The 24,090-nt window shown below is 36.6% G+C and overlaps 1 protein-coding gene across 3 annotated transcripts in view; it reads right to left on the reverse strand.

The window, feature by feature from the left end:
* The window catches only part of KIDINS220 (kinase D interacting substrate 220), an 85,950-nt gene that overhangs the window by 37,080 nt on the left and 24,780 nt on the right, over nucleotides 1–24,090 (reverse strand). Inside the window, exons 10-22 of one of the 3 annotated variants that reach the window (XM_067294267.1) lie at nucleotides 20,913–21,011; nucleotides 20,076–20,174; nucleotides 18,708–18,885; nucleotides 17,935–18,099; nucleotides 16,332–16,511; nucleotides 15,792–15,957; nucleotides 14,731–14,882; nucleotides 13,572–13,861; nucleotides 11,926–12,066; nucleotides 11,068–11,311; nucleotides 10,810–10,898; nucleotides 9,951–10,095; nucleotides 6,706–6,868 (exon numbers count right to left, since the gene is read on the reverse strand). In XM_067294267.1, coding sequence (XP_067150368.1) covers nucleotides 6,706–6,868; nucleotides 9,951–10,095; nucleotides 10,810–10,898; nucleotides 11,068–11,311; nucleotides 11,926–12,066; nucleotides 13,572–13,861; nucleotides 14,731–14,882; nucleotides 15,792–15,957; nucleotides 16,332–16,511; nucleotides 17,935–18,099; nucleotides 18,708–18,885; nucleotides 20,076–20,174; nucleotides 20,913–21,011 — 2,111 coding nt within the window. The remainder of the gene's footprint in view (nucleotides 1–6,705; nucleotides 6,869–9,950; nucleotides 10,096–10,809; nucleotides 10,899–11,067; nucleotides 11,312–11,925; nucleotides 12,067–13,571; nucleotides 13,862–14,730; nucleotides 14,883–15,791; nucleotides 15,958–16,331; nucleotides 16,512–17,934; nucleotides 18,100–18,707; nucleotides 18,886–20,075; nucleotides 20,175–20,912; nucleotides 21,012–24,090) is intronic. The other 2 variants (XM_013955056.2, XM_067294266.1) reach the window with 2 other exon arrangements.

The raw sequence follows: 24,090 nt of genomic DNA on the forward strand, positions 1-24,090 counted from the left end.
AATATGTGAAATAGGTACTGCCACCCTTTCCCTTCCACAAGTATTTTTGTATTAAAGCAGCCTCAGCTGCTGTGTTTTGTTGCGCCGAATCTAATCTTTTTCTCCTGTTACAAACATGCTCAGAATCCATCTATTCATCCAGGCTTTTTTAAGGGCTTCAGATATAGACTCTTAAGGATCCTGAACAGGCTTAGGTGCAAGGAAAGTACCACAAGACTCAGCTTAGGCAAGTCGTTAGCAATTCTGGGCATTCACAATAGCAGAACTGGAAATGTCACACGAAATTCAGGAGAAAAATTTAGACACGTATAGTTCTTTCAAGTGTTTACAAGTTTAGGTAGTCATTTTCTGAATTGTACTTTTGAACTCAAGGGGCATAAACACGTCTTAAGTTTCGCTTTCAACTTTATAAACCTCAACACATGGAACAGTCTAAAGAGTGAAGACAGTCCAGTTTGCCTACCAACAGCTTTAAAAAAAAGTGACAGGCTTGGAAAGCTGTCATATCTCGAAGAGAACTGGCTAGCTCTCACATGCAGAAATTGTTTCACTAACCTCTTTAGATTTCACAAGGAAAAGGCCTACTGACAAGGCAGTTATGCAACTACTTAATGACTTCTAGGAACATCTTCCAACGGACAAAGTACTATAGACTTTGGTCTCTGCCATGATAAAAAGAAGGATGTAAACATAAAAATGTGTTCAGCAGATTCTCATTTAGTGAGCAAACTTAAAGAGGAAAGGGAGTGAGAAGACATTCCCCCCATACAATCAGTTTTAACAGCATAATTTGTAATGGACAAGGTGTCAACATCAAATCACTGCTTCGTGTATTCCTTAAAAAGCAGAAAATGTCAGAAAACTGAAAACAAGATGGCCAAAACTCAGAGCCCCAAACTGAAATGAAGAATCAATGTCTTCAGGGAAAAGAAATAATGACCCAGATGTCTGTCAGAATCAAAAAAAAAAAAAAAAGTTTGCTAATTTACAAGTCTGAGAGGTATCAGTTACAAACATTCAACAGAAACTTGTTTGAATCTGGCAACCTAATTCTCTGATGACTGAATTTACATAAAGACCAGTCATTTTATTCCTATATAGACTTTTAAACATTTGGTCTTTGTAAATTCTGCAAGCCATTTTGGCATTACAAAAAAGAACTGACAGTAGGGAGACTTTACAGTAACATGGAGACCTCAGCCCAACTTAAATGTACAGGGATATTAACAGTATGCCACAATTAATAAAATGGTAAAAATAATAAAACCAGACCAGAATAAAGAGGTGGGCAATGGCAATAGTGCTGGATAATATCAAACAGGAAGGAAAACACAATATAAAAGAAATCAGAATTAGTAGTCTTACTTGGTATGAAAACATACTGCATGAAAATTCTGATGGTGTGAGATGACTTGAAAAGACAACAGATAAAAATCAAAGGAATAAGTACTGGTGCTAATAAGCATACTAAGTGGTAAGAGAAGATCCACACTGGCACAGAGAGAGGCTGGAAGTGAGAAGTTAGAAATGAGAAGATACAGCAAGTCAGGCTTAAATAATTAAATGGGTTAAGAGAAGTTTTTTGTCCAGACTAGAATGGAAGCCGACAACCCAGACTCAACATTACTTTCAAAGTTTAATAGAATTACAAAGCATGGGCTTGTTCCCCTCTACTAACGATCAAAGAATTACAGCATAGTGCCTCTACTAGTTAAGTCTGAGCAACTCCATCCATAAGGTTTGTCTGCAAAGGTACCTATGTTGCAAATAAGTCTAATTTTGTTTTTTTGAAGTATCCTAGATGTTGCCCATACAATATTCAATGGGTCTTCCCAATTCTATATAGTATGATAAAGATGTATTATTCTTGACAGAACTGTTTTTGCACTCATCAATATACTACTATCTTTCATATTCATCAATATAGTATCTATAGAAAAGCACTACGAAACTTACTTTCCCCAACAATCCTTCAAGGTAAGAATATATCAGAGTCATCTTTTTTGTGCCCTTTTTTAATAAACTGAAGCACAGATAAAGGTATATTTATTTAGTAAACAATCTGTGATACCTAGATATCAGTGTTTTTTTCAGAGCACTTCCAAATACTGACAGCAGAATTCCCAGCTTCAGACACAGCTCCAAATGCTCAGAGCTCACTATCAGACTACAGAATCATAATCAGACTACTGTCAGAATCATAAGCTGCATACCACCTCCCAAAAGAGGCACAAACACCATCCAAATAAGGCATGAGAGAGGCGACTAGTCCAGCATCACACTGAAACTCTCTGACAAATAGTTCTGGAGCAGCTTTCAGTTGGTGTAGTTTACTTTTCCTGAAAAACTTTCCTTTATTATATGCTCTCCCATTACAACAGATGGCACTGAGACGTAAGAGAAAATGGTCTACCCTTTTACTACATAACTTGCACTACATAGCCTGCAAAATTAATTCTGGACACCAAAAAAAAAAAAAAAAAAAGTAAGCTGGGGGGGGCGGGGGCGGGGGGGAATAGCATAAGATCATCTAAATCATGTATCATAATACATATGTAGAGGGAAATTAACCGCAGGTGAATTTTATTCTACCATTTCCTAATGCTTGAGTACTTGATTCTTTAAATTTTACTATACTTTTTGTATGTTGTCAAAGTAATGCTTATTCTTTGGAATAATACTGAAAAACAAAGTGTCCAGGGATAAAGATCACTGACATTGTGAATAAAAGATATCCTAAGCCATGAACAACAGAACAAACTGTTCCATTAGCGCCGTTTGAACTACGCTTGTAAAACAGCTATTGTCCTAGTGCCACCTGCTGGCACAACGATGTAGCACATATAGGTACCAAGTTCAACTATTACATTGAATCACCCTTCTACAATATGGACTGTATTTATACTGAAGAGCTGGTTATCATCTGCCTCCAAAGGTACAGCAGTAAAACAACATGGGTTTTATTACTACTTGTCATATCCTCAGTGCACAAATGGAAGAACTTACATGAACGCAGTACTGGAGCAGAATCTATAAAATTATCAAAATCTATCCATGAGACCCAAAATGGGGAACCTGTTTTATAAACTAGGACACCTTAGAAAAGAGGAAGTGAAGTTCTAAAAAGCGGAACTAAAGTAAACTAATATGGAAGACGCTACCCTTCAAAGGCAAATGACTTCAAATAGTCGTGGATAAAGAATAATGATAATGTAGCAGAGATTGTTTTGGATAAAACAGAATTTTTAGGGCATCAAATAAGCCCAGAGAAGAATTCACAGACCTTTTCACATTCAACACACAGTTAACGTGGTCACCCAAAGTACTAGATGGATGAGATCTCAGTTGTGTCACTAAATCAGGGGAGCTGTGTATCTTGTTCCTTACACAGGCTCAACAGAGGTGGGTAGACATCAACTCTCTTCCTGAGCATGCAGCAACGTTAATTATTTTATGATAAATGTATTTTTTATGGTTAAATAGTCAAATAAATTCATTCTTGTAATCATTTTCATATTAAAGAGCACTATTGGTATTTTTTGCTGAAGACAGAGAACCCTGGTTGTTGGTCCTCTGTTTCCTTCTCATTGCTTATTTGGTGTCGCACATAGAATATAAATGGCACTATTTAAAATCATCACCACCTTCCCTTTTCCAACATATAGTTCTTCACATTACAGATCCTAGTTTTATACACTATAAATTTATTTATAAGTCTACCATGAATTGGCACCCCACTCAAATGGTTGTATTACTTCCAAACACAACCTGGTTCTGAAGACAACATACTAAGAGTCATGCGACTCTGCACCCGAACTAATAGATCCTGACACACTCCCCAGCAGCAGCCTGAGTGTCTATACTAATGGCAAATAATCCAGAATCTGAGCAAGTCATTCACATTTAGTTGTGACTATACTTTCCTTTTCTTCAAGTCAGCTTAATACAGACTTAATCTTAGTTTATACTGAAATAAATAGTACCCTTTAAAGAGAACAATTCAGGTCTCTTAACTCCTCCTTTGGTTTATTCACAAGAAAGCACGTACAAAGTGGTATGCCTTGAAGATGGCTTTGGGCTTTGATCATTCCGAAGAGCTTTATTTCTTTTGTCGCTAATAGCCAATATCAGTAACGAGTTCCACAAATTAGTTCCAGGTGTATGTTTTTAGCAAGTACGTAAAGACTTTGTACAGCCTCACTGGGTAAAGGAGAGTATTCTACTTAGCAGGAGGCTAATATCTTCCAAACAACCTAAGCCAAGCACAGGAGATAAATAACTACAACTAGAGTACCCAGTATGCACAAAAGGATTAAGATACTGACCAAGAAAGTTAGGCAACTATCTACAACTTGTCAGCAGGATGAAGAAATAAAATGAAATATTCTGTAGTTGATATTAGTGAAAAGGGTATGCTTACTCATTCAGTTTAGATTACTTACTATTACTTACATACTTACTATGTACCACTACAAACATTTGTGGAGTTGCACAACAGACAGAACGACTAAATCAAGTGCAAATCTGAAGAACTGTTATGAAAAATTCAGCGAAAGTTCCAAGATAACAATTTTCAATGCTGATTACACTGGGCCATTAAGCAATCAGTGGTGACATGGGATGAAGAAAAGCATTTCTATTCATAAAAAAAAATTAAATACAGGTTTTGCTTAGATACACAGCCAAGACCCTTCAGTTTTTATTCAATGAAACAGTGTATCTTCACTCTACAACTTAAAAATTGCTGTGGAACTGGAAAGAGTGGCAAGAACTGTGCTTCTGCCTCAGGACAAAATCATCCATCAGTTTAGCTCTAAAATGGCTCAATTTAAACTCGGTTCATGTCTTCAAAGGGCAAACAACTGAGGTTTTTCCATTTTCCATAGCGTTAAAAACAAAGTCTGATATCAGGACTTATCTGGACTCCCGTGCACTACTTTCATACTGACTGTTTAAATTTAAATTGCTCACTCAGCTACAGGCAGGACTTTCTTAGCTAAAGACACTGTCAGCAAATCTAATTTTCCTAGTAACAGATGAGACTTTCAAAGAGGCCTTATAAAAGAGGTATCAAGTTTCTGAAATATTACTTTGACTTAAAAAAATTTCTCAGAGTGTAAATCGTCTTTTCTAACCAGAAGATGACAATTCTATAGCCTGCATTTAAGTAATAAAGAACTGTTGAATAATATAACTATTGAAAATATAAAATTATGAAACATACCACACTGGAAAACTAAATGAAAATAAAGAAATATCTACAGCAAGGGTATTGGAAAGTATGGGGGGCAAGAGGGAATCCCTGATGATTCTGAATTATTATGCTTACTTGATCAAATATAAACATTTGTGACATCATCAATGTCAATCCACGAGAGAATGGAGTATATATAATACCAGTATAATTTCACAGGTATCTAATGCCCCCACAGGAAAGGCAAAACACATAAATTGTGGATTCACTTCTAGAAGAAAGAGGTTTCTCATCATGCACTTATTTATCTCTGAAGTTTGACACATCAGCACCAACCCCTCCAACTTGAAGCCCCTCCAATCTATTCCTTGCCTCCTTTGTCTATCTCCAGTCCTGGGCCTCATCATGCCCAGCCGATCCTTATCCCTCCACTCTCTGGAGTCACCGTGTCCAGATCTTACCCCCACTTATTTACTTTCTTTTACCAATACAACCCACCCCAGTCTTGTTTCCCAAACAGCTTTAATTCCATTCTCAATACTTAGGCCATTCCAGCCTATCCCAGTCCCTCATCCAATTCATCTTCTCCCATTCTTTGGCTCTTAGTCCAAGAATCCTTCCCAAAGTTTCCTGTCCAAGCTCATTATCCTCTCTATTCTTCCCTTGGCCCCTGAAAAGTCTCTAGCTTTTCTAGCAACTTCTTCAATCAATCCCCGTCTTCCCTCTTTACTTCAGCAGTTCTTTTCATCTGATCTTAGTCATTTCTTATACAAGTTCAAATCCTTGTTTCCTTTCATTGACTTCCATTCTCAGATTTTGCCGTTTTCCTGCAGCCCAAACTCTTAGTCTCATATTCTTCTCTTTTTATTCCTCCCAGGGTCATCAGATCACTTGTCACAACCTCTTTTCCTTCTTACAAGCAGCCAGATTCTGAAAAGAGAGGCATGTTCACTGGACCACTTGCTCTCAGCTGCAAGACCTAAGACAACTCAGTTGGATAGCAACTTGTATCAACAATGGGGTGAGAAAGTCCAGCTTCACCCTCATATTCTTTAATTGCAGCACAAGGCTCTGCCATAGCCTCAAACACCCTTAGTGAGCACCAAACCTTCAGAGATCTTAACCAGTATTGTCAGAGAAATCTGAACAGAGGTCTGCAAACTAATTAGGAAAGAAAAGAAACTCTTACAATTTGGCCAAGATGGAGGTAAAAGTTATAACAAGATGGAGGAGACAGATGCACAACTAGCTATCCGTAAAAGAATTCCAGTATACTTCTCTTTATTTTTAATTAAAAAAAAAATCACACATTTTAAAATGGTGCATTAATTACCAATGAAAGCCATTTAAAAGTCAGTAAGTTGCTGAAAGTTAGCAGAAGAGAGTAAGATTGTAGGAATTTTAGATTACAACTTGGTAGCTGTTAGAAAGCCATGTTATTCTAATAATCATTAATAATGAATACAGTTTCAATCATTGAAAGTGTATGTGACTCCTAGAATAATGCCTACCTCTCATAAATGGTTTTTAAAGTCAGCTGATCTGGAACACCTTCAGTCTCTTCAAGATGTAGTATGAGCCACGATGTTCTGTATGGCCACTGCTCTGTGAGATTGATCCAACTAGCCAGTCTATCCCAATTGAATGTGATCTGATTAGCTCTCAATAAACGACCTGAGTATAACACAGGAGGAGGAAAGAAACACAATTTTTTGGTCTGTATCTTTCAAAAAGAAAAAATCTTTTTGTCAAAGTAGCAGCTATGTAAGTCCACTAACCTGATGTGTGAACTTCCTGGTATTACATTTTTAGCTCAAAGTTCAAATTCATCTCACAGCACATCTAAAAATATAATTTGACAATCTAATAAAAATTCTTGCAGATACTGGTCAAAACATGAGACTCTCCAAAACTGTCAACTTCTACTCCAGATTAAACACTAATTACCATCATCCTGTTAAGGTGAACCTTAAGTTACTACAACAAAACTCAACATAGAAGTTCACACAGCACTGAATTTTCCACTTAAAAATGAAAGCTATGTTAGTACTGTTCTTGCATACTGGGAGATGAAATATCATAGTCAAAGTAAGTAAAGATACAGCTGCCACCTTAGTGAATAAAGCAAAATTCAAAGCCGTAAACAATAGGCAGTTTTCAGTTAATAAGGCAAGGTTTAAGAATAAAGCACATTTTAAAAGGTAGAAAAAGAATGAATGACTTAAGTTAATGCTGTGGTTTGTGTATTTCAAGTTTCAGCAATTTTTTGCTAAAACAGCGTTAAGATTGTCGACGTGACATATAATTAATAGTCTGAAGGCTCTACTCATGAAGCTCTTCATGGACTTACCATATGTAACCAAAGAATACTGTAAGCTAAAAGTGTTCTTGCAGTTCTATTTTTACATCTGGTAACTAACAGTTTGTGCTTTTGGTATACTTTCACATCTGCACTATAATTTGCCAGAAACAGACATTTTGCGCTACAAACTGTAATGACAGTGCTAAGAGACTGCACATTTATTTGGAAGACTAGCTCAGAATTCTATGTCTATTGTCACATATAAATGATCACTAGATGTAAAGATCAACGGGGGGGGGGGGAATTAAAGACCTTAAAGCTCTTCTATTAATTACTAGCACTAATATAGTGGAATAAAAATAACACCATGGGTTATTTTACTTAGTTTAGAAAAAGTATTTACATTCAACTCGTCGTAATCTGAGTGAAGGGACATTAGGATAATCCAGATAATGCAAGCACCAGGAATGCAACTGCAGAGACAACCAGCCACTCAGTGTCACCCCAGCTGGTTGGCCAGAGCTGAGTCTTAGCTCAGAGACATACTCCTATGTCTTTGTATCACACTTCCTGCTGTGATGATCATCACCTTGGCACTTAACAAACCTAAACCAATTCCACTGACGTGGGCCATGCTGGAAATAAGTTCTCCCAGAAGTGCAATGTTAAATTGGAGAGTGATACTGCTGAAGCAGGTCTCCACAACCTGAATGGATCTGCAGGACTCAGCTCAAGTTTAGCCTATATTATTACTCTGTGCACCTGTTGGAAAGCAAACACTCTTAAGGGACCCAAGATGGTTGCAGCAAGTTCATTAGCTCCAGCTATGTGCCATGAAACTGTGACAGGCTGACTTCTTAACTACACCCACTGTAGGCAATACAGCTACATTCACTTGAGGCTGAATCTGATGCCAAGCCAGTTGAACCCATGCTTTGTCTGCATAGTGGCAATTGCAATATTTCTATATCTGTGACAGCTTTATTCATAAGATTCTCTTAAATGATACAGCTCTCATTAGAAAATTAAGAGGTTTTTTGTTTTGTTTTTTTTACATAAGTACTAAATGTTATCCTAGAAAGCCAGGTTACTTAACATAATCTTTTATTGCTAGTATTATTGGTAAATTATACCATAGTAAGCTCAGTAAAATTTCACAGAATCACAGAATAGCTGGAGTTGGAAAGGACCTTTGGAGATCATCTCATGCCACCCGCTGCTCAAGCGGGGTCTCCTAGAGCAGGCTGCCCAGGACAACGTCCAGTCAGGTTCTGAGTACCTCCAAGGATGGAGACTCCACAACCTCTCTGGGCAACCTATTCCAGTGCTCAGTCACCTTCACAGTGAAGAAGTGTTTTCTTATGTTTAAGTGGAATTTCCTGCCTTTCAATTTGTGCCCATTGCCTCATTGGGCACCAATGAAAAGAGGTTGGCTCTGTCTTCTTTACACCCTCCCATCAGATTCTATAAACATTGATAAGAGCCTCCTGAGCCTTCTCTTCTCTAGGCTAAACAGTCCCAGGTCTCTCAGACTCTCCTCACATGACAGATGCATCATCTTTGTGGGCCTTTGCTGCACTCACTCCAGTATGTCCATGTCTTCCTTGTACTGGGGAGCCCAGCGCTGGACACAGCAATCCAGGTGTGGCCTCAGCAGGGCTGAGCAGAGGGGAAGGATCACCTCCCTCAACCTGCTGGCAACACTCTGCCTAATGCAGCCCAGGAGGCTGTTGGCCTTCCTGGCCACAAGGGCACATTGCTGGCTCATGGTCAACTTGTCCACCAGCACTCCCAGGTCCTTCTCTGCCAAGCTGTCCTTCAGCTGGTCAGCCTCAGACTGTACATCAGGACAGGATTATTCCTCCCAGGTGCACTCTGAACTTCCCATTCTTGAACTTCATAAGGTTCATCTCTGCCCATTCCTCCGGCCTGCTGAGGTCCCTCTGAATGGCACCACAACCATCTTGTTCATCAGCCATTTCTCCCAGCTTTGTATTGTCTGCAAACATGCTTAGGGTGCACTCGGTCCCATCATCCAGGTCATTAATGAAGATATTAAACAGTACTGACCTCAGTAGTGATCCCCCCCAAATGGGACACATTAGTGGTTGGGATTAGTGGTATGAAGTTCAGCTGGAGCCTAGTCACTAACTTCAATGAGACATCAACAATTAAGTATTATTGAAGATTTTTTTTTAATTGTACTTATAAATAATAGCTTAGAAGCTATCTGTTCACATTTTGCTAGCACTCTAGGAGAGTTTTTGCTTCAGAAAGATTTTCAAAATCAACATATATTTGAGAATAATGCTTGAGTTCTATTTTCAATACACATTGATAGTAAATTGACTCACCTGTTAAATTTAGTTTGCACACTAAAAACTGAATGTGATGGAACTGTAACCAACCTAAAGACAGTACTATTTACTGTACGCAAACATGTGCCAGGCTCACCTGTCACAGAAACAATATTAAGCAATCTTCTCATGGTCTGAGGACTGATATCACTGAACCAATCCTCTGTAACCAAAAGCTTGGTCAAATCAAAAGACATCTGGCGAGTAATGGTACGTTGCATTTGTCGTCTTCGGTAAGTATCCTGATAATTAAACAGAAAAGTAAGGAATACTGATTAATGTCAAAAACCTGTATCTATTTGGAAGACTTCAATTTTACTTGCTTCTAAAGTTAGAACCTTTGTGAGCAAGTGTCTGTGAGGTTGAACTGAAATACCATAAAAATATTTACCGGAATTTATTTTGCTTTAGCAATGTAATAATCAGAATATGCATATGATATTTCCATTTTATTTGACCAACTTTGTGGTACTGTGTAGAGCTGGGGAGACAGAACAGAAAGGATAATGCAAGAGAAAGTGTGGTGGACATGCTGCAGTAAAAGTCTAGCACCATAATATTCCAAATTCCTTGATTTGCTTGATTATTGCCCCATGTAGCAACAGCCTAAGATCAGATGATACTGGGCTTATACACAGATATCCAAAAAATACATATATACACAGATAAGAGCTACTACCAAGATGCTGTCTCATCTCAGCATTTGCAGAGAGCTTGGACATTCCAACCATTCCTGAATTTAAGTGTTTGTGGAACAGAATGCTTTGGTGATCCAACCTCTTCCTCTCTAGTAAAGCATCAGCCTACTGATTTTAGGAGGTACTTCTCCTACATGGACCATCTGTGTTGATTTCATAGGAAAGGTCTGCTTAAATCTTTGAAGCTGACATAGTGAAAAATGTAAAAGAAAAGTAAAAGATTAACAGTATTCCATTTACTCTAAAAATCTTTCTCACCCGTCTATTAAGAGCAGTTTTGCTACCAAGCTTGGTCATCTCTCCGAGACTGTTCTGAGAAACTCTCCTGTCAACTTCTTCGTGTAATCCTATTTAAAAAAAATTTTTTTTTAAGCATTTTCTCCATTCATATGTGTTTCTTTGAGCTATAAAGTATCATTAATGATCTGCCAATTATTTAAATAGTTTGTTCTAAAAAATAGATTTTTATCATCATTGCTTTTGTAACTTACATATAATTCTCCTGTATAACCTTACCTGCACTATCTGCATAAGGAACATCTCCATTGGTTGTTGAAGCTACCATCAGCTTTTTTGCGTTACTAAGCCCACGGCTATTCAGAAAAACAGGCAAATGGACTATATTTCGCATGTAATCATGTCCATTTATGTTTGAATCACGTAGAACACTATTAAGATTTTGGTTAATAGCCTTTATAATAATGTGTGGGTCACTTGCAAAAATAGCAATAAATGGGCCTTTCGAAAACAAGACTCGCACCTGTAAGAAAGCAGACAGTAAGCCTTGTTAACTGTGGTCACTTAAATATCTTTGACTCAACATTTTATATTCATTCCGTTCTAGTTAAAACTTGAAAGGACAAGGGATGTACAGAGATCTTTTTTTTCAGTATGCAGTATCTATTCTTAGGTACTTATCTACAATTAGAAATAAGCATACTTGACTCATTATCAGAAGCAGTTATAAAAAAAGTCATCACCAAGAAAATATTATGCAATAATGCCTTAACCCCACACAAACATTAAGCATTTAAGTATTTTTCACCTAAAATAAAGCATGAAAAACCTCTCCAAACAATGTTTGTTTTAACAAGATACTAATTTTCAGTGATTTACATCTTAAGATTTCAAAACATATTACAGCAGGCATAGCATGTATAGTCTTACAGCTCTACTGGGACTTTATTCTCAGTTGTTTAAAGTCCTGACTTAGTACTACAGCTATGCCAGATCATTAAGAAAATGACTATAATACAGAGAGACTCTGTATATCTATCTTCCTCCTATGGCAAATACATGGCTACTAGAAGTAGCTGAGCCCATTTATAGAAGACAGAAAACCAGAGATCACCCCTATAATATGATCCAACTCACCGTATCAAGCATCTGTAAAACTTTGTCCTGTTCACAAGCATCCAATCCATCAATAATTACAACAAGCCTTGTCTGATTCTGAGTGAAGCTGTCAATGGTTTTTGCCATTTTGGCCATCAGTTCCACTTCACATTTCAGAACCTACAAAAACGAAAAGCAGAGAAGGAAAGACATTTCTACAGTATTTAAACCTCACAAAAAATGCATACAATTCCTTTTACAGATTGCTACCTACCCCCAAAATACTTCAATAAGACTAGAAGAAAAAATGTTTATAAATACTGAACTTTCCCCAAAGTGAAATAGTCCTAAAATATCATTTTTATATTTTCTACATGCAAAGAAATGTACAGCAAAACAGTATATTTCATTTTAATGTAACATCTTGTCCTTAAATTCCATTACAATTCTATTTAGAAATAAAGTAGTATTCCATACTGTAAATCAATATTTCAACAGTAAGCAAACAAGAATATGTAGCTTCTGCTAATTCCATACAATTGCTTTGCATAAAACATGTACTAAAATTTTGTATCTGCCTTCCATCCAAGGTATTTATTTCATTACTTTCACGCTCAGTCATTCCTGCTCATGATTCATGCTCTTAGAATCTGAAGATTTTTAAATTCTTCAACATCAAATTAGACATATAACAACTGTCCTTTATAAAGAAGCACAGGTGGAATTCATCTGCCCTAATTTTAGCAACCAAAAGCTAGACATTTAAATCTGATCTATTCATCACTAGGTTCATCTTGAATGTGCACATTAAAGAAGAGATAAGTCATACGAATCACACAATCTGGAAATGAACATTTCTCTCCTTTGATCGCAAAGGGCAAGCCTAATTTTTTAATGTCTAAAGTTGTACAAGCTGAGTCCCATTCAAAAATCAATTGGCAAGGAATAATGAAGACAGATACAGATAAGGTCTTTTGTGCTACCTAAATGTAGGAAGAAGCTGTACAATAATTACATTAAGGTTACATTATCTGTAATCTACAGAAGTCACTGTCATGATATTAAGAGTTAATCTTCAAACAGGGACAGACGGGATATTTGATGACAGTCTGATGTTTTCTGCTGTTCTTTTGTTGTTGGTTTTTTTTTGGGGGGGGGGTTGTTTTTGAACAGCTACGTTAACCCAACAAAACAATAATATTTTCTACCATTTTTCATGAAATATTTGAACTCTTCTGGAATGTCCTTTCAATGCTATCATTCTTTTCTTAGTAAAGAGGTCTTATAGACAGCCAGTTAGGCATGTTTTTTCACCTTTATAATATTGCAGAAGTTACTCTTTCTAGTCTTATGATCGTAAGTAAGCTTTTACCTAATATAGATCATTTAGAACAACTGTTTTCTTAATATTTTCCTCTTAACAAAAATAAAATCAGAAACTGAAAATACAATCCAAAGTTAACATTCCCAGTTGAGCAAACATGGATCATGTACACTAAGCATAACTTTCAGTGGAGCAGAAATGTTCCCCTTCCGTAAAAACTTGCCAAAACTTATTCTACTGTTGAGAGACTTGGCCTGATGAAACTAATGGCACCACATCTTAAGAAGGCTACAAGTTTACAGTTTGGGTTTGGGATTTGTTTTGTTTTGTTTTTAAATGGCTAATTTATATAAATGCTTACCTTCATGAACCCCTCACTTTTTAACTTGTGAAGCTTGGAGGCTGCATTGTGAAGACGTTTTCTTTGAGAATTTAAAACTGAATCCATCACTTGCCACCAGGTGCGACAGTTCAAGATAAAGGCCAAACCAACAACACATGCAACTGATATAAGAACAGCATTCACTGTCATGTTTGTTGGTTCTACGTTAAAAATTGCCAGCAGAGCAATCCCAGAAACTATGCAAGACAATATGAATAGGAAAATCACAAAGGATGGGAGACAGCAAGTTTTCTTCCATTTCTTTTTACCTATAAAACAAGTACTTTCTGTTAAAACCAATGCAAAATTTACAGGCAAGTATAACAGTTTATTATTCTGAATACTTTTCACAAAACACTAGCTTGCATAAAAGGTTACTTCAATGTTACTACCCAGCTACACAGACTTTAAAAATAAGGTCTAAATTTGCCAAAATTCTTGGAAACAATGAAGCAGAGACATTCCTTTAATCTACATATTACTTCCATTGTTTCAAGAAATCAACAAAAAATGCAAATGATCTTTAAGTAGGATTCTCATCAGTAAGATCTTCCCTTTTGTGAGATGTGTCATTAAAGTGTATTTATGTAAGTAAACCATAAGAAATCAGTTAGGTAACTGCCTGCTTTTAAACTAAAACGTGATGTGTAGGTAATCAAATAATAATAATGGCACTGGAGAATTAAACTGAAATTACAGGCTACCACCTGAGATTATTATTTGGCCTTTCCTACATACTAAAACTTTCACAAACAATGGAGAAACTCTGAATGAAAAAGCTAATACACTGAAGAGAAATTTGTCTTAGCACAACACAAAGGTATACCTCACCCTTAATTTGACTCAGAGACAATGATTTAATTGCTAAGGAAAATACCACATTGCATATAGAAGGTTGTAATACAAATACTCATTTCCATTAAAACTTCCAACAGCTATACGTAAGGGAAAATATTATCCTGATATTATAAAAAAGGACATTTTTCTCTCTAGGACAATGGAAGGTTTCCCCTAATTCTATATGAATTTCTGCATGGTGAAAAGTTAGTTTCAAAAAGCTTATAATGTGAAGAACAGAATTCCTGGTAACAGTGCAATGAAATGGAATAATCAGAAAGGTCACTGAGGTAATAAAAACCTTGTGTATCTTCTGTCTTGAAAACTCGAAATAACCTTGTTGCTAAGAAACCAAATTCCCTTTCACATGCATCGGAGAGGGTAGCAATCATCTCAGCCAATGAAGTTTCTCCACCTACACTGGACAGTCTATTGTAGTCAGTAAACAAAAATCTGAAAGAGAGAAAACAAAAGTTTTCTGGCAACCAGAATAAAAATCTTCCTGCATATCTGCAGATGGAAGACCAAGTAGGATAAAAAGTAAAATACTTAAATTTCATATAGAGATTAAAAAAGAAAAATTAAGTATTTATTTATCTATTTCTCTCCCTTTTATCAATTTCTCTGCCCCATCTCCTATTCTAAAACTTGATTTTTAAGAAAGATAAAAATAGGCACATCGTTAATGGTACTTCAGTCAGCAATAAAAGTATAAAAAAAATACTGTTATGATCCCAAAACATAATTCAGCTATTTTAAAAATTGCATTCTGAGGCATTTGCAGTACTTATGATTAATTAAAAAAAAAAAAAAAACCACACACACAACACACATATACAAAAGAACAAGATCACATAATAGCACCTAATAACACCACAGGGCTAAAACAAAAGTTTCTAAATGACAGAAGTAAACAAAACCATAAATCACATGGTGTAAGTTTTCTTACTGTCAGGTAAACTAGAAGCTATGACCAGTCCGATGCTCTACTTACAGTGTGTGGGGGGGAGCTCAGCAGTAATAATCAATGAAACAAACATTAAACATAATATATGGTAAGTTATACCAGAAACTAAAATCATATTTTGTCTGTTACAAATTTGTATTAGCATGACGGTCAAAAACACTAATACTCAAAAGCATTGCTTCACTGATTTTGGCATGAACAGAGATTAGTACCAAAACACCGCTAGTACCTTCACACTGAAAAACTTAACTAAATCTTCTTCTAAGGCTACTATTTTCCACAGAGAAACCTCAACAGCATCTCAGGGGAAGATAAATATACACATTCATATGTACAGTTTGAAAAGTTCAGTGTGAAGTTGATTTATTAAAGAGTAAATAAGTGAAACAACTAACCTGACCGGTAAAGCTTTAGTGGTTTGTTCTGGTAATTCTGGTGGGTTCACAAACATGAGTTTGAGAAGCAACTCTAAATACCCAATATGTCTTGCCAGCCTTGCACTTAATACCCAGGCCCAGTTCCAGCTCTCACCTTCTCTTCGGCCACCAAAGTAAATTACAGCTGGAAACAAACATTTTTTAAGATATATTTTTATCAATATTCACAACTGAAATAATCATGAAGTTTGAACAGGTAAGGCATGGAGTTGTGTAAAACAAGTTGAATGAATAACTGAGTAACGGTTATCGCTAAAAAACAGGATTAAAAGCAAAATAATGAAGTTTCTTTACAAAATTTTGCTTTGTTTTCAAAAACAACCTCTCACAAATTATATGTAAAACACAAGAAAAGATCATCAGGGATCCTATTTTCTATTAAAAACCACTTAATATTTTTTCTGAATCATGAAGTATGTTTACAAAAGAGAAAGTACTGAATTCTAAAAATAGATTTTAAAATATCATTAAAAATGTTATATCAACTAGCAGACTTACCAAAGAATATATAGAGAACTGCTAATAAGCTGAGTGACACTGCTATTCCAAGCTTTGCATCCACTGTGAAAGCAAGCAATAAACCCAAACCTCCACACAGCAAAAGCGTGAGGAATACAATAAGCCAGGAGAACTGGAACAGAGGCTCAATTTGCTGTCCTGCAAAAGTTTTCATTTCATCTAAAACACAAAAAGAGTTAATATGTTAAACCATTCTAGAACAGAAAGCAAAAGAGGTATTTTAATCATCCTTATTTCTGAAGAAAAGTACTTGCTTTTGCCTCAACTTTGTGACTTTTCCCTGTTACTAATTTCCAACAAAAATGAAAGAGAATACTGTTTGAAGAGGGATTCAAGCATTAATGAAAAAATTCATTTTCATCCGTGCAATAAATGAAACCTTTCAAATATATAATTCTTGCACCGTTTGCTGCAGATTTTCTATTTTTAAAGGCATATTAAAGCCATGACATTGTCTATGCTCCTTCAATAGCTTACAACACATATTTGTGACACTAAGAAAAAGAAATCTTTCCTGTCCAAAAAAAGTAATCCATTACTGAAATTAGCACCACATACATGAAATCATCATATATATTACTATGTAAAATAGTTAAGTATTTATTTCTGTTTCTTGATTCATGTTTACTCAAACAGGAATTCCTGAAAAATGTATTTAGGATCTACTGAAAGAGGAAATACAAAATACAAAATGTAGAATAAAAAGATGATTGGGGAAGAGTGTGAAAATACTGAAAACTATTAGGTGTTTTAAAAGCAGAAAAGTTAAAAATAAACATCATAGTCAACAATGCACGCCACTTTTCTTCATGATATGCAGCATGAGGTAAACAAAGTGAATGGAGAGACCCCATTTTGACTAACATCATTTTTTTTTAAAGCAGAAAATAATAAAGATCAGAGTGGTTAAATATTTTGAATTATACTGAAACATCTCAGGAAAATATCCTTTGTCAGAAATAGCTAAAATTTTAAATAAGATGCTTATTTCCACTATGAAAGAATATTTAGAATGGTGTATGTATACACCTGAGTTAATAATGACTCTCCAATTACTGCATTTGCTTCCCTATTTATGTCATTTCAGAAAGTTCAAAAAGCTCAAAGTAAATAAAGGGGAGAAAGGGAAGAGAATCAGTACCAGAGAAAATACAGTATTGAGAAGAAAAAAAAAAGTCTAGAATTTGTTCTTAAACTTCTAAAAAAGATGCGTGAGATGCAGGAAGCACAATAAATACTGCAGCAAAGGAGGTCTAAACCTGATCCAAAACACACACACACAAAAAAAATCACATTCCAAACTAAAGTTTCAGCAGTACCTAGAAAAGTGGATTTACTGCTGAAGGAAGCCCACAGGATAACAGACAGCAATACTCAAAGATTGTCTTGATACCATATAAACGAATAAATAACCAACCAATGGATGTACTGACTACACTAAAGTTTAAACTGTTTTGCTACAGAAACAGGTATGGGATACAACTCTACATGGATCAACGGCTGTTGCAAATATAGTAACTCCCATGCGATGCTATCCATAGTATGGATCTGTACCTATAAGAAAGGCTGAGTCAAATTTTACCTTCCAGTTTCTTGAGAAGAAAAGATTTTCCACTTCCCCACTGTGCATACAACCCTACACAGATAGGTGGCTGCATGGTTGGTTCGCTAAGAATATCAGCCAAAGCACTGCTGTAGAGATCATACCCCAGCATGTCACCATCAGATTCCGTGGGAGACAAGTGCCCTGTAACAGAAATACTCCTATAGAACCTTTTTTTTTTTTTAAGAAATTTTTTTCATACGACAGTTTCCATACATGAAATCATGACATGTTTACCTATATTTGTATACATATTCTTCCCACTTAATAGCTATTATTCATACATCCTTGCTCAAAGGAATTTTAAATCACCCCTACAAAATGTTATATAATTATCAAAATTAATACAGCTTAGTATAAGACCCAAAACCAAATCTCAAAACACAGCAAGCTGAAGAAAATAATTCTTATATAAGCAAAGTCAAAGTAAAAACAAAAACATCAACATAAGTTGCACCATACACCGTGTCAAAGGGCATAGGTCAAATACAAACGCACATTCTACCTATGTTAGAATTCTGGAATGACAAAGGTTTTTTTTTTTAATATCTCCCATTAAACACAACATTTAAAAAAATCTGAACTCTTCCAGTTTTAAATATAGAATTGAATAAATTGGATTCTTAATCTACAAGTGAATTAAAAACAATATAGGAGAAAGTTATTCCTTTAATCATTTATCTCATTAAAATAAGCTTTGTTTTCTTCAATCTAAGTTTAGATCTGAAGAAAAGAGAAATACTTATACTTACGGGCTCCAAATATCTGTGTTAAAATACTTTTCTGGTGGCTACAGTCAATATTGTAAGGTGTTTCTCCTGTTTTGTTGGGTCTATAAAGCAATCTACCATCTTTTGGATTCCTTAAGAGTAGTTCAGCAAGTTTACGGCTTCTTCCACGAATGGCAATATGAAGTGGAGTATCTCCTCTCTGCAATTAAGTGAAAAACTAGTAATACCTAACACGAATTAGTAAGATTATGAATGGACCATATGTTCCACATCACTATAGATGTGTTACTTACTTGAAATACATTTTAAGGAATTCTTAATACTATTAACACCTTACAGCAAATGTTTTTTTTTACTCAAAGCAGCACTACCAATGTTTTAAAAAAGACATGTGATAAGGCAGAACTAAATTCTTATTCCTGACATGGATGCTTTTCTTTTCATATTACTGAAAGCATCCTAATACAAACAAAAGTTCAAAATACTAATGGTGGGAATGAACTTTTTTTTTTTTCTTTTAAGTATTCTGATCTTCTTAATTACTGAGCCTATGGGAGACTAAGCCATGGATCTGTACTTTGTTTGTTACCACAGAAAAATTAAATCAGAGGCAAGCAACTGGCTTTCTGGTATGGACTAAGCATGAGCTATCTGTAATCAAGTCCATAAACAATTAAACACCAAATACTGGAATTTTTTTGTATCAAAATATGTGTTACTTTATTAGCAATGAAACATGTCTGACCTAAACAAAAATCAGCTTGTTCAACAACTGTCATATAAGAATATAAAACGGAACAATAACCAGTTCTAGCTTCAGTCCCATTGTTCTGTGGCACCCATATCTGACTTTTAGCAAAATAAAAACAAACAAAAAATAAACAAAAGAAAATTTTATCTACCTTTTTCAAACTAAACTTGATCTAGAATAATCAGCATAGTCGAGTTCAAAAATGTAAAACAAAAACAAACAACCACAGCCCAACCACTGTTTATTTGTGGCAGATTTAACATTTTTCAGAACAAAAGCAATCATTTGCAATTTCCAGTTCCATCTGGCTCAAACTCCATCTCATTTTGGTCAAAGGAGAAATCAAGGACTGGTAAAGCTGAAAACTCAGATCCCATTATTGTGTTCCTTTTGTAAAATTAATGTTGTATTTAACATCATAATTTTAAGAGTTACATGGCTATAGTGAAAAATCTAAAAATAAAAGATAAGGTATGAATGGTTTCCAGAAAATAGAATGATTCCTATCCCACCTCTAACAAAACAAAATAAACGAAGAAAAAACTACTCTTGGTTCAGCCTTGACAACTCACTACAAAATTCTCCTGCAAAACTAAAAGGATTAAACATACTGAAATAAGTTAACAAACATTCTTTACCTTGTCTACAGCAGAAACCTTAGCTCCTTTGTCCAGAAGGAGCTCTACTATCTCAATATTTCTCATCTTGGTTGCCTTTATAAGTGGTGTTTCTCCATCCTAAAAGTGAAAAGTAGGCCTAATAAAAAACTCTTCCATTTATACTCAAAAACAAGCAAAGACTAATGATAGTGTAACAAATTAAATTCTTAACTTTTAAGAGTATTTTTTCAACAAAAAATGTTACTACACAGGTAACAATACTTCAGTGCATATGTTCTCAAAGAAGTATCACAAACACCATAATCAAGATCGATTAGAATCACTGTGCACAATACACATTTTTGTTAATAAGTATTGAATAGAGAAAGAGAAGATGCAGATAAAATACAAGAGATCTGAGGAGAGACTGCGACAGAAGAGATATAAGAACAGATTGGAACAACGAGTTAATTCACTGCTATATTTCCTCCATTTTTTTACTCCTGTATATGCAATGAATAGTGGTCAGAACTTTCTAGTTAGTAATATCAGAAGTCTCTTTCACTTTCCACTAGCGCCTACTTTCTAGCCCTTATTGTGTTTAATGTCAACGTTGCTGAGGGAAAGTATTCACAGATTCTGTACTGAGTTTTAGTAGAAAGTGATGTTTATCAAAGGGAACATTACTGAAAATAGACTGTGTAACTTGGAAAGAACATGTGATTTATTTTATTTTATTTATTTATTTTTAAAATGGCATGCGCAGTTTCCACAGTTAACAAAAATAGAATTTGGTATGATGATTAAAGTTACAGAGGAGTGGAGAAAAGAACAGATGTTAAATAAAATAAAATCACGCCCATAATCAACAGTTACCTTCGTACATGTTTCAGTATCAGGGTTGCATTGCAAGATATCCCTCACCATTGTGGCATTTCCTTTCTCAACTGCCCAATACAAAGCAGTCTTATTATCCTATAAAAAGACAAAAAAAATGTATCAGATGTTAATAGTACTTTCATTCAATTGGATTAATTGCAAAGGCAAATATAAAATACAACCACCACACTGAAAACAGCACACTATACAGCAAAATTTTAGCACAGTTTGGGACAAAGGGAAATACTACCTAATCTAATTAGTACTTCCGTGGAATTTGGGGAGGAAAGAAATATTGTCACCCATATTAAAATCTGGCTAGGGTAGACAAACCTATTTTTAAAATCTGCACAAAGACATTAAGAGCTTTAACAATCCCAGCAGATTCAACTTATTTTGAAACAGTTTCCAAAACCCTTATCTACCAAAACCATATTTGGATATTTGTTCATTCGTGATTCAGATAACTTACCTAATGAAATAAAACAACTTTTTTTCAGAGTACTGTCTTTTTTTTTACCTTTATTATGTAATAGTTATGTTTCTGTCTTTTTTTTTTTTAATTTTTCTCCTATTAGAACACAGAGCTACTGACCACATCCAGACTTTTTTTTTTTTTTTTTTTAATTCCCTCTCTCCTGTATAGTATAGCCTAATGACAGAACTCTTCTATGCGGGGCTGGAGGGGTTGGTTGGTCATTTTCTAAAAAACAGGCCATGCAAGCTGGAGAGCTGTAAAAGTGGATGGATATGGAAGTCAACACAAAGCACCAGAACAGAGGTCTCCCATTCATCATATTAACAATTCCCCCTGGTTTAAAGGTATCTGCAGATGTGCAAGTATGTCATTAATTTTTCCAATTATTTGTGCTGTCCCAGGAAGTCTCTCTGACTGCAGTCTTCTTGTTGCCTAGTGACTGCACCTGGACTCTTCTGTTTGATGTCATTTGGGTAGAGACATTTAAGGAAAGCCTCCGAACACACACCTGCTTCTATGGAGGAATGTAAAAGTCCCTCTTGCAGTCTTCTCCCTTGCTTACATCCTTGGTTTGTAGCTCTTCCTCTCCCACCTCTGGGCTTCAGAACAAACTCAGTTTAAAGCCCTGCTCATCAGTTTAGCAGGGCTGGTCAGAGACTTCTTTCCTCTCTGGTCCTATGGGTTTCACATCCTCCATCCCTCAGTCAGGTGGGTTCCAACAAGGCCCCAGACTGCGGAAGCTGAATCCTTGCTGGCAATATCACCTGCGCAGCCAGGCACTGGTCTGACAGATGCTTATAGCTGGGCCTTTCCCCCTTAACAGAAGGATTGAGGAGAACACCAGCTGAGCCCTCATTCACAGAATCACAGAATGATTGAGGTTGGAAGGGACCTCTGGAGATCATCTAGTCCAACCGCCTGCTCAAGCAGGGTCACCTAGAGCACGTTGCATGGGATCGCGTCCAGGCGGCTTTTGAATATCTCCAGAGAAGGAGACTCCACAACCTCTCGGGGCAACCTGTTCCAGTGCTCTGTCACCCTCACAGTGAAGAAGTTTTTCCTCATGTTCAGATGGAACTGTGTGTTTCAGTTTGTGCCCATTGCCTCGCGTCCTGTCACTGGGCACCACTGAAAAGAGTCTGGCTCCATCCTCTTGACACCCTCCCTTCAGATACTTGTACACGTTGATAAGATCTCCTCTCAGCCTTCTCTTCTCCAAGCTAAACAGGTCCAGCTCTCTCAGCCTTTCCTCATAAGAGAGATGCTCCAGTCCCCTAATCATCTTTGTGGCCCTTCGCTGGACTTGCTCCAGTAGTGCCACTTCCCTCTTGTACTGGGGAGCCCAGAACTGGATGCAGTACTCCAGATGTGGCCTCAGCAGGGCTGAGTAGAGGGGGAGAATCACCTCCCTCCACCTGCTGGCAACACTCTTCCTGATGCACCCCAGCATACCATTGGCCTTCTTGGCCACAAGGGCACATTGCTGCCTCATGCTTAACTTGGTGTCCACCAGCACTCCCAGGTCCTTCTCCACAGAGCTGCTTTCCAGCAGGTCAACTCCCAACCTGTACTGGTGCATGGGGTTATTCCTCCCTAGGTGCAGGACTCTGCACTTGCCTTTGTTGAACTTCATGAGGTTCCTCTCTACCCAGCTCTCCAGCCTGTCCAGGTCTCTCTGAATGGCAGCACAGCCCTGTGATGTATCCCCCTATACTGGCCCACAGAGTCCTGTAGTGACATTTTATTTGCTCAAGGTTTCCCCTGGCTGAATCACTGGTGTCCACATCAATGAGCAGCAAAGAACAGAGCAGTTGAAAGGCCAGACAGGACCCAGCAATCTTTCTGCAATATCACAGATCTGGGCTCTGGGCAGGCAGCAAATCTCCCAGAGAAAAAAAAAACACATCTCACTCTCAGACAGGTGCTGCTGTGCCACGCAGGGTGAAGTCACTAAACACTAGCACTTATCACCGATTTTGATACCACTGGTCCTACTCTGAAGATCTGAAGCGTACAGCCAGAATCCTCCTGTGATGGTACCTGCTCCTCCTCTGTCAACAGGGCCACAAATGCATTCTCAAGATTAACAGCTGCAAATAGGGACAGGGCCATCCTCACACTGCCAGAAGCCACAAGTTACAGCCTCCCCCTCTTAGAAGCTTCAGTATTCTTGCTGTTTTTCTATTACATATCAAGATGTTGAAAAGCTCCCAATTTTCAGACCCATGTCAGCAAGAAGCTGACATAACCTGCCATTGAAAGCCTGAAATCGTATAAGAGAAAAGATCCAAAAACTACTTTTCCTCCAAACTAAAAGACATCTTGACTTCTCAAAGAGGCTTTGCATCAACACTGAGCGCTAAATCTTTGTAGCTATCAGTAACTAGGAAGTTTAATGTTCAAACCTGGCAGAACGTGTGTGCCTGAGCTGAACGTAACAATAAAAAAATAAATAAATAAAATAAAAACAAAGAAAGCTGGATGTAACAATAAAAGCAAGTACTGTGCTGAACAATAGAGGTTTTGGTAGAAGAATAAAAACAATACCATATACAAAGGACAAAGAAAAGAAAGAAGGAGTAGGTAGAAAATACAGAGGTCAATAACAATACTGCTTACTACGGGAAAGACACTTACTGAAAGAAAACAACAAACCAAGCATAGTAATACAACTGGCTAAACAGCATTGACAACAGA

This window comes from Apteryx mantelli, chromosome 3, assembly GCF_036417845.1.
Source record: "Apteryx mantelli isolate bAptMan1 chromosome 3, bAptMan1.hap1, whole genome shotgun sequence".
Taxonomy (NCBI): domain Eukaryota; kingdom Metazoa; phylum Chordata; class Aves; order Apterygiformes; family Apterygidae; genus Apteryx; species Apteryx mantelli.